The sequence below is a fragment of the Panicum virgatum genome, chromosome 2N, assembly GCF_016808335.1.
Source record: "Panicum virgatum strain AP13 chromosome 2N, P.virgatum_v5, whole genome shotgun sequence".
NCBI lineage: Eukaryota > Viridiplantae > Streptophyta > Magnoliopsida > Poales > Poaceae > Panicum > Panicum virgatum.
Window position 1 is genome coordinate 27,142,593 of NC_053146.1, and position 11,359 is coordinate 27,153,951.

At 44.5% G+C, this 11,359-nt stretch overlaps 1 protein-coding gene across 2 annotated transcripts; it reads right to left on the reverse strand.

The window, feature by feature from the left end:
• Positions 1–3,300: 3,300 nt before the first annotated feature.
• Positions 3,301–10,782, reverse strand: LOC120660162 (microfibrillar-associated protein 1-like). 2 transcript variants are annotated; one of them, XM_039938547.1, is made up of 4 exons: positions 10,524–10,781; positions 8,604–9,821; positions 8,082–8,213; positions 3,301–3,759 (listed from the first exon to the last, which is right to left on the reverse strand). In XM_039938547.1, exons 2-3 carry the CDS (start codon positions 9,773–9,775, stop codon positions 8,099–8,101), a joined length of 1,287 nt encoding a protein of 428 aa, XP_039794481.1. In that variant the 5' UTR covers positions 9,776–9,821; positions 10,524–10,781; the 3' UTR covers positions 3,301–3,759; positions 8,082–8,098. The 2 variants fall into 2 exon arrangements, with proteins under 2 accessions (XP_039794481.1, XP_039794483.1); XM_039938549.1 differs by lacking the exon at positions 3,301–3,759 and having other exon boundaries at positions 7,621–8,213; positions 10,524–10,782.
• Between the last annotated feature and the right edge of the window lie 577 nt (positions 10,783–11,359).

Below are 11,359 nucleotides of genomic sequence, written 5' to 3' on the forward strand. Positions count from 1 at the left end.
CCGCGAATACGATCGGAAATACCCTCTTCCTAATTTTCGGTCCTGTTCCTGTTCCTATATTTTTTTCCTGTTTCATGTTCCTGTTTTTCCTGCAAAAACGGAATACGATCGGTATATTCGGTATACGGTGTCGGTCGGTACGGGATTTTCCCGTTCCCGCTTTCATCCCTACGTGGAGGTGCGGTTGATGTCTTGATGGTGGGTACGCGGGCGGGTAGGATCGCCGTGAGTGAAAAAAAGAATCTAACTTTTGGCAGAAACATCCTCTAACCTTCAATTTCTATGGGTCTCCACCCCTCCCACCTATATGGACCCTGACAGACGGATCTAACGTGAGGGGTAAGGTGGATTCCATCTAAGTAAGAAACATTTTCAATTGTTTTCGATCTTTATAGTATAGATAGATAGATATATATATTTTTGTTCCACTGGATATCTATATTTGTTCCGCTTGTTAAACATATTTGTTCCATACGATCGTATCACTATTTTCTCTTCTTTTTTCAGTTAATGTATATGTAGTTCATAATTTTTGCATTTCGATATGTTTTGTTCCACATAATATCTATATTTGCTCCACTAGTTAAATATATTTTGGTCCATACGATCAGAATATTAGTTCCATATAATACGAGTCTATGTTCTACGGATATCACATTTGTTCCACCAGAACAAAACACTTGTTCCACATCATCACATCTTTTGTTCCACCCGATATGAGTTCTTGTTCCATATGATATCTATACACATATGTTCCAATCGAACAATTTTTCTATTTTTTGTTTCACATGATTTTCAATTTTTGTTCAATAAAAACAAATTTATTTGGTATAATAATTATTATCTATCTATTAGAACAACTTTTAAATTTATATGTTATATTTTGTACAATTATCTGCACTTTTTCACGTATAATCAAATTTGTTCTAATACAATTATTTTAAATAATTAGTTATCTTATTTTTTTATTTCAACCGAAATTCTTAAGCACGAGGAATATATAATACACTATAAAGGTTCCAACTACGGAAAAATACTGTATCCGATTCGCTTCGTACAACAAACCAACTTGGGCTTTTAAATTTTTGGCCAGATGCTCCGCGTGATTACTTCTGAAACCAATCAAATGCCAGCCACGCGCGTTATTCCTAACAGCCCCCGGGTAAACTATTGAACAAAAGTTAAAATAAAGACTAAAGGAGAAGAGGCCGGCCAGCTTGGTATGTTATGACAGTAAACCAAACAAGTCGACATGCCAAATCGCATGGCGAGCATGCAGTGCGAGAGCGCTCAGCGGGTCAACCAAATCCTCCTAATCCTCAAGAGCTCGGCACATCGGATTACGCTTCTTCCATGATTAAAGAAGATGTGTTCATATGATATACAGTAGCTGTCTGTGTCCATGAATTGTCCAATTCGCTAAAATATTTCTGAAAATAGTCTGTGCACATAATTCAAATTTCTTGCTTTTTTTCATTTGAAACGGAGTTCTTGTCTCGAATATAGGCACCGTTTAGTTCCCAAAATAAAAGTTTTTTGTTGTCAAATCGATTGTTTGACCAGATGTCGGAAGGATTTTTTTGACACTAATTTAAAAACTAATTTTAGAACCCGCTTGAAAACCGCGAGACGAATCTTTTGAGGCATTTGACCGCACAATTAGCACATGCGGGTTACTGTAGCACTTATGGCTAATCATGCACTAATTAGGCTCAAAAAATTCGTCTCATCGTGTACATCCAAACTGTGCAATTAGTTTTGTCGTTTACCTACCTTTAATACTTCATTCATATGTCCAAAAAAGGAGGCAAAAAATTTTGGAAACTAAACGGCCCCATAGTGTTTGACTGTACTGCGATACAACAGGAGCTAGACTAAGGCTCTCCGCACCGGTGCCTATAAAAGGGACGCTAAAACATATAGCATTCGTTTTTACCGTTTCTTTTGCTGCAGCGGGGATGGTAATCCCGCATGCCATAGTAGCGGACGGGCCTCCTGCACGGCAAATTAAGCGCGATAGCGGCCGTCCGCTAAGGCGGCGTGGGGCCCGCCTGCAGCCGTTCCTCCCGCGCCCGGACGCCGCTGGACGCAGCCCTGCCGTCCTCCTCCGCGCGCGAGGCCCGCCGCCGGCCCGAGACCGAGGAGGCCTTGACGAGAACAGAGCAATCGAAACGAAGCCTGGACATGGGAAGTAGAGCTCCGGGTGCGTACATGGGAAGTAGAGCTTAGCGGGCGGGTCGAGCCGGAGGCGGCGCTGGGTGGGGAGCAGCGACCGGATCACCTTGACGCCGGCACCGGCGCTGGACCCGGGCGGCACGCGGGCGGCCTCGCCGTCAGCGGCCGGCGGCCCAGACGCGGTCCCTCCAGAGTGGCATGTGGCACGGTCCTAGGTGCCCGGGCCACTCAGCGGCGCCCCCCGTCCCCGTCTCGGCGGCCAGCCTCCTCCGGCAAGACCAGCAGCGGCTCGCCGTCCGCGTGGGGCACCGGAGAACGTATGGTTGGGGCCAGGCGGTGATTGGGATGGAGACGCCCGGCGTAAATCTACGGCCATGGCGTCCGCGACGCACGCCGCCGCGCGCGAGAGCACGAGCTCTGAGCGCCGCGCTTCCAGGGGCCCGGGACGACCTCCGCCGGGGGGGGGGCACGAACGAGCTCCGCCGCCGCCGCTGGAGGCCCCCGCGCGCCAAGGCCGCCACCATCCGCTCGTCGGCTGCTGCTTGTTCGCCCCGCGGCCTCGCGCCAAGCCGCCGCCGCGCCGGCCGCCTGCCCCGTGGCCTCCCACCGGGCGCGCCACCGCTGGAGGACGCCGCGCCATCGAATCCGCGCCGGCAAGGGAGGGGGAGGGAGGACAGACGTGCCGGCCGAGGGGGTGGAGGATGGAGCCGTGCGCCGACAGAGGGAGGAGTCGCTCGCCGCCACCCCGCTGGGCGCTCGCCGCCGCACCGCTAGGCGCCGACGCCGCCGGGCTCTCGCGGGCAGAGGACCGTGGGAGGGAGAGAGACACCGACGGGGAGGGAGAGTAAAAAATAAAATGGGAGGCTGATGTATGGACCCCACGAATGGGTAGTTGGTATGGAGAATGAATATAGAGTATAAATGGATGCAAAAAAAACTGGATATAAAAGAGAGAATCTTCATGACCAAACAAAAATATTCCTTTTAAAGGATAGATTTAGAGTACCATGAGCACAGACAGCCTAATGAATTTGCACTTCATCGATGAGATGGCAGCGTTATTGATTACTGCTCAGGTTCCAATAGGCCGGCATTTCAGCTGCAGTCACTCTTTAAGCCCAACCATGGCGATCAACCAGAACATGCATTGTAAGCGCTCTAGGCGCCACTTGTCCACATTTCCCCCCGAAGGAAATACTAGAAGCGTTGCTATCATTATCACTATTTTCTCTGTATGGTCATTATCTCTATTATTCCCAGAAAAGTTACAAAAAAGCACGGCAGTTGAGCAACACTGAATCGACCAGACACTACAAACATTTCCATTTCAAGCAACCTAGATAGATCAAGGTGAAGTATTTGCTACCAAGGGCCTAATTAGGTTGACAGTGGCAAACCCAGACATTGTTTGGGTCACCAGTCGCTCCAGCTCAGGCAGAGAAAGGATCGACTTACAGCTCCAAATCAACAAAAAGTAGTCGCCTTCAGCTCCAACTCAATCGTTTGTCCTTTCATCACAACATTCAGTTCAGGGTCGATCTTGAAGAGAACATCAGCCATCACGAGTCATAATACCACAATCATCTGCATAGCCAAGAAAAACTTATATAACCACAAACATCAAAAAAAAAAACATGCTGCCCCAAACGCCCGGTACCTCTGGTCTACTAGCTACCTAGCTCAGGATTTCTCAAGAAATGACTCGCCTCAAGTTTATTTAAGATATGCCATGATGTTCAACTACCATATAGAAAGTTACAGCTTTGCTATGCAAAAAAAAATACAGAAATGAAACACTGATCAATGCAAGTAGGCTATTCGTATACAAATGTCTGCTATAGTTGAAGGTTGAGAGTACGGGTGAGAATGCAATTTTGAAGACCTAGGTACAGATGAGTATGATATCTGTCATGTATATCTGAATCTGACTGAATTCAATTCAGCTGCATTGACGCACAATTTGATCAGTCTATTATGCAGCACAGAAATATCATTCTATGTCAACTCAAGCAATTCAATCAAACACTATTCTCTACCGGCCCTGTTGTTTGGCCATGACACTAACAGCTACTTCTGTAAGCTGGCAGGAAAAACCTAACAGAATCCAAATTTGACCCACCAATCAGATATTATTCTCACGAGTATAGTTAGTTTCTGATCACTTGGACTTATCATGTTGCATTGCATAAGGTTCATCATCATAACATTTTGTCAGGAGTAAAAGCTGTTCATGAACCAGGCTCATTCCAGGAAAGATACAGAGCAGTATCAGAAGGAATAAGATTATGCACAAGTTAGAACAACTTCATCTAAAAATTAAAGATTAGCAAAGAAAAAAAAACTCTTATCCTACACAGTGTACATAGTTGTACTTAAAAAATGACCTCCTTATGGCTCCAGAAAAAAAAAGGGTCTAGAAGCTAAAAAATGTGCCTTGATCAATCAACTGGCTAATGATGTTTAATGTGAAATGAAATCAACCTTCTGAAGTTATTGCAATTAGCTTCCTACCAATTCAAAGAAAAATCCAAAAGATATAAGATCTTACTCAGTGTTTTAAAGGCATCGTCTAGGCGTCCAGGCGGACCCAGCTCGCCTTGGGTTACAGTGCCACCTTGTCGCCTAGGCGTCCAGGCGTACCCAGCTCGTCTCGCCTCGCCTTACCGCCTTTAAAACACTGATCTTACTAACCACTTAGCAACAGTTTTCGTTCTTTGGCTTACTAACAATGTGAGTTTTCGTCTTTTGTTTTTTTTCTTCCATTCAATATGCTGCATACCAGTCGTTTGAAGCCCTAAGAAATGTGATCCAGTTGTGAAATTTGCAACTTGTGCCATAATGGCACAGTGCACACTGAGTACAGCATAAATAGGCAATAAGTTTTTTATGTTAGAAATAATGTGTGTGTCATGTATGTGTCCAGGTGCAGTCTTTAGTCTTAGCGGATTTTCAGCTAGCAGATTAAAGAGAATAATAGGCAATCATAGTAGTGATCCCTGCCTTAATTAGAAAATAACTCAGCCTTCAGAAGCATAAAGCTGTGTATATACATGGAAGTAATCAGCAAAGGAAGTAGGCAATTGCCAGCACCAAAACCACTGGGTAGTGGATACGAGTCTATCGTGTGAAGTATTCTGTTTGTACTGAAATCAGTGTTTTAACAACTAGGCGTCCTGGTGCACCCAGCTTGCCTTGGGGAACAGTTACACCTTGTTGCTTAGGCATCTGGACGTACCCACCTCGCTTTGGGTCGCCTTTGAAACACTGCTTGAAATATATCGACATTACTTCACATCCACGGTTCTCCCTGATTATCAACTCATTCTTCTATACTAAATTACATCAAGAGGAGATGATAATTGACTTCACATCTTCAACTTGGAAAATGGAGTTGATGAATACAGGACTGATGAAAGGGGTGGGCGCTAGAGGCTCGAATTGTGACCGCTAATCAAATCTTTGGGTCATCATCTAAATCACAGGCATCCTCCCCACCTAGTTCTCCACTCTTTTCGATTAAATCGGCCTGTATTCTGAAGTTACTGATAATTTGTCCAAAGCAATTTGACATATATACCAAGGTTCTAAAAAACGCTAGACGCTAGGCGAACGCTTGCCTATGGTTTAGAGTTTTTTGTGATTAAACGTAGATTGAACATGATTAAACGTGTGTTGTGATTAAACGACACTGTGATTAAACGCAACGCTTGGCCACCGTTCAGCGTTTAATCAGGATTAAACGACGTTTAAAAATGTTTTTTAGAACACTGATATATACTGGTGTTCACTTTATTAGATACATACTTTGTACTCTGATCTTGTATAACATACAAACAGAAACTGGCTCATGCAAATAATCTGCTAAGTGCTAAATAATAAAATATTGTTCAGAATACAGAGATGTTCAAAAAAGATGCCGGAAGAATGGAGGAGAAGTATATTAGTACCTATCTTCAAAAACAAGGGCGATGTTCAAAGTTGTACTAACTACCGTGGGATTAAGCTGATGAGCCATACGATGAAGCTTTGGGAGAGGGTTATCGAGCATCGCCTAAGAAGAGTGACAAGTGTGACCCAAAACCAATTTGGGTTCATGCCTGAAAGGTCAACCATGGAGGCGATTTTCTTAATACGACAATTGATGGAGAGATATAGAGAGCAGAAGAAGGACTTACACATGGTCTTCTTTGACCTTGAGAAGGCATATGACAAAGTACCGAGAAATGTCATGTGGTGGGCCTTGGAGAAGCACAAAGTCCCAACTAAGTACATTACCCTCGTTAAGGATATGTACAAGGATGCGACGACGTTTGGCCGGACATGTGATGGCAACACCACTGACTTTCCTAGTAACATAGGCCTACATCAGGGGTCAGCATTGAGCCCTTATTTATTTGTTTTAGTGATGGATGAGGTCACAAGGGATATACAAAGTGAGATCCCTTGGTGTATGCTCTTTGCTGATGATGTGGTGCTAGTTGACGAGAGTAGGGCAGGGGTTAAAAGGAAGTTAGAGCTGTGGAGACGCACGTTAGAGTCGAAAGGGTTCAGACTTAGTAGGACCAAGACCGAGTACATGATGTGCGATTTCAGCGCGACTAGCCATGAGGGGGGGGACGTTAGTCTAGATGGGCAAGTGGTGGTCCAGAAGGATACTTTTCGGTATTTAGGATCGGTACTACAAAAGGATGGCGACATTGATGAAGATGTTCGGCATAGAATTTCAGCTGGCTGGTTGAAATGGCGGCAAGCTTCTGACATCCTTTGTGACAAGAGGGTGCCACAAAAGTTAAAAGGCAAATTCTATAGGACAGCAATTCGTCCGGCGATGTTATACGGTGCTGAATGTTGGCCTACAAAAAGGCGACATGTCCAGCAACTGAGTGTAGCAGAGATGCGAATGTTGCAGTGGTTTTGCGGGCACACAAGGAGGGATAGAGTCCGGAACGAAGTTATTCGGGATAAGGTCGGGGTGGCACCAATTGAGGAGAAACTTACACAGCATCGGCTGAGATGGTTTGGACATGTCCAACGAAGGCCTCCTGAGGCGCCGGTGCGTAATGGGGTTCTTGAGCGGGTCGATAATGTAAAGAGGGGTAGAGGTAGACCTAAACTGACGTGGGATGAGTCGGTTAAGAGAGACCTTAAGGATTGGAATATTTCTAAAGAGATAGCTTTGGATAGGAGCGCTTGGAGACTAGCTATCATTGTGCCTGAACCCTAAACTTATTTCTTTCGGGTTTCATCTCTAGCCTACCCCAACTTGCTTGGGAAAAAAGGCTATGTTGTTGTTGTTGTTGTAATACAGAGATGCATATTGTGCATTCAATTATATTGATCAGACTCACTGAATCAAACTTAACTTTTGCTGTTTCAAATTTCAAATGGATTGTGCCGCAATACCTTGTTTTATCAACAAGTAACATCCCAAGTAAATCATCAAAAACCAAATCTATAAAATTTTCTCATTAAAGGAGCATCAACAATAAGAGCCACAGCCACAAATACACATCACAGCAAGCACACACGGTTACATGCAGGTAGCACCCTAACATCATATGGTAGACCATAATTTGACAATAACTACTCAATATGGTTCGGTATTAATGGGTATAATAAAGAAAGGTTTAGATTACAAAGAACATGGTTAATGAAAGGTGAAATTGTAGACTTTCACAGGCATACAGCAACAAATATACATGGGATACTCTAAAACATCCCAAGAAAGTAATACCAATGACCATTCATGAATTATAATGGGACATTTCAACTCCAACAAATGATAGCACATTAAGGTCACATGGTTTATGCACTCAAAATAAAAAGGATTAGCATCCATATAAGCATTTTCTGCACTTCTTGGCTAGGCAGTGCTCTTATGGAAGTAAGGCTTAAGAGAATAGTACCAGGTCAAGCCAGCATCTTATTTTGCATCCCAGTCCTTCAGCTTCTTACTTCCCTTTGGTTTAGCAATAGGTGCATTCATGCCCGCCATTTTTGAATTATACTTTGCTCGCAGAGGCCCATTTGTGGCCCACCTGAAAATTCATTAAAAAGTAGTTGGAGTCAGTACATGTGTTTTCCTTTTTAAAGGCCAAGATAAGCACCAGAAAACGTACAAAAGCACCAGAAAACATACAAAAAAAATCAACTGATAAATGTGCAATAAGCTTTAAAGTTTTGACAAACTAGAGATATAAGAACTGCGGTCAATTAGATGAGTCAAAAGCTACAATACGTATGTCAGCTCGAAAAATAAGAGCAGGGAACCCATTGGACCTCATATTAAAAGCATCCAAAATATAATATTTCCTTCAGGCCATCATTATTAACTGTTACATGGAAATTAGCAACCTCTATTGAAAACACATGTAAAAAAACAAGGCAACTGAACAGTATCAATAATGATGCAACAAATGAGTACTTACGGTGCATTCCAGTCTGTAGTATCCTCATTAACAAGATGTGTCCACTTCGTTCTGCCACTGCGCCCGAAGTGTTTAACTTGCATGACCTTTGGCAGTATACTCTTATCCATCTTATCTTCCCCAGTAGGTTCAGAGAAATCACGGCTGTAGATATCTTCTTTACCAGCTGACTGAATAACATCATCAGCACTTTCCTGGAAGAAAGCACCTTTGTGGTAATACTTTTGCATAAACTTCCACTTCTGTTTGGTCTGACGAAGCTGCTTTGGATTCTTCCGCTCCCATTCCCGACGCTCCTCTTCGGTCATATTCCTGACCCTCTCAATCTCCTCTTTCTCCTTCAACCTTGCATCTCTTTCCTCCCTGTCCCTCTTAATTCTTGCTATTTCTCTATTCTTCCATGACTCGTACTCCTCTGCTTCATTCAACTCATCATCTGTATCGACATCCTCAATGTTGGCCTCTTCATTCAGTGCCTTTTCAATGTGCTCCTCCTTTTTAATCTCTTCAACCACAATCTGTCTAGTCTCTATCTTCCTAGCCTCCAGCCTCTTCTTGACTAGCTCCTCAAGCTGTCGCTCCTCCTCCTCAAGCCGTTCACGCTCTGCAATGGTGTCTCTCTGTGACTTTGGTATGAAGACAGGTTTCACCATGGCCATGCCCATCTGCTCATCCTCGGAGTCCGTCTCATACTCAGATTCCTCCTCTGACTCATCCTCCACCGGTTCTTCCTCTTCCTGAGGAAGTAGCTCCTCCTGCTCCCTTAAGAGCTGCCTCTCCCTTATCCTTCTCCTCCTCTCCTCCTGAGCCTCCTCATCCTCCTCGTCGATATCAGCTTCCTGCCTCTCATTCTCCTCTTCAACAGTTGACACAATCTCAGCCTGTCGTATTCGGCGATGATCTGCCCTCAGCTCCTCCTTATTCTCACGGGTTTGTGCGAGACGCCGAAGCCGGCGGTCATCCTTTGCAGGGATGTCAGCATCATCATCCTTTGGGAATGCCTTATCAAGGGAGACCCGTGCCGTCTGAAGATCTAAATCCTCATCAGCATCGTCAGCCCACTCTGGCGCCTTTCCTGGCCAGTACCGCTTGACCTTAGTCTGGCCAATCTTGCCACGAAGCTTGTCACGCACCGCAATGGCCGCATCACTTACACCGGCAGCCACAGACATGGTTAGAGTTGGTCACCAATTCCCCACTCCTGCGTACACAGTCAACCTGCAACAAATAAATCATGAATGACATCAGTACCCTTTGGGTATGCCAGTGAAGCACCCATTCAGCTCCACACAGGAAACAGGTAACTTACGCGGATTTGCCATTATGATTGTAGATAATTGATATAGGAGATATAGTTTCAAAAGGCTAGCTATGTATTTGTTTCCTTTTCTGATTTAAGATTCTAAGCTAAGTGCCACAGGAAATAGAACTTCAAAAGGCAACTATGTAATATAACGACAACATGCTTTGCAGTTAGTCAAACAAAATTCTGAAAGGAACGGCAAAACTTTGAAAGCAAAACCGGTCATAATTTCATATGCATAGGGTAAGACGACTAAAATTAGCAACGTGAAGCAAACAATGTTTATAAATTATGAGTGTTGAGTGGCAGGCATGCACAGCACCACAGTAGACCTCTGTTTGACCAAATTTATAGAGAAGAATATTAATATCTAACACATAAAATAAGTAAATTATCAAAATATATTTCATACAGGATGTAATTGTTCTTATTTGGCATTCAAAATATTATTACTCAGTAAACCCCTGTTTCCTCCTTTTCCCCAATCTCTTTGAAATATGCAATAAGATTACAGGTTAAATATTAGTTTTTCCTAGACAAGAAACAACAGCAACGAATCCTAGACCGGGCCCCAATCATTTCTAACCAAATAAAAGGTTAAAGAAAAAGGAACTCACCTTCAGATCAGCAGCGAGGTTCCTGATGGCTAATGCTTAAGTAAGCCACGAGGATGCTTGAGGCTGCTGCCGGTTTCTGGCACGGCGGCGTAGCTTTGGGTGGAGGTGGTCTGGACTCTGGAGTCAGCAAGGTTTTGGGCCGCGGGATGCTGGTTTCTTGGGCGGCGGCGTTGCTTGGGTGACGGCGACGGAGCTAGGGTTACAGGCTTACAACGTTTCGGGGGTGATGGCGGAAGGAGCTGGGCTGGAATGGGGGGGGGGGGGGGGGGGGGGGGGCGGGGCGGTTGCTGGGGGGTGGGTGGTGGGCTGGCGGCGGCGGAGGTGCTGTGGCGCTGAAAGCGGACGGGTGGGAGCGGTGAATGAGATGCGCCGTGCGCGAGAGGGAAGGCTGCGAGATTGGGGAAGAACAAGAGAACCTTCACGGGGAGCATTGGGCCCACATGCCAAAGCTAAGACCCCGTTCACTTCCAAAAAAATTACTACAGTAATCGTCACATCGAATTTTCGGACACATACATAGAGCATTAAATATAGTTAAAAAATAATTAATTATACAATATAACTGATTAGCACGAGATGAATCTTTTAAATCTAACTAGGGTGCATGTGCGGCACCACATATTTAAAAATATATACAGCTAATTGCAAATCGCCCTACTAGTGGGCCGGAACCCAACCTGTACCTACACCGGTTTGTGCTAGTCTCGTAAAAAAATAAACCCACTCCAACCTGATCCGTTGATAACTAAAACCAACCCATCGTCACGATTATATTACATTATCCCATATACTGTACCAACCCACCCCAAAACTATGGTTTTCAACCCATTTGAATA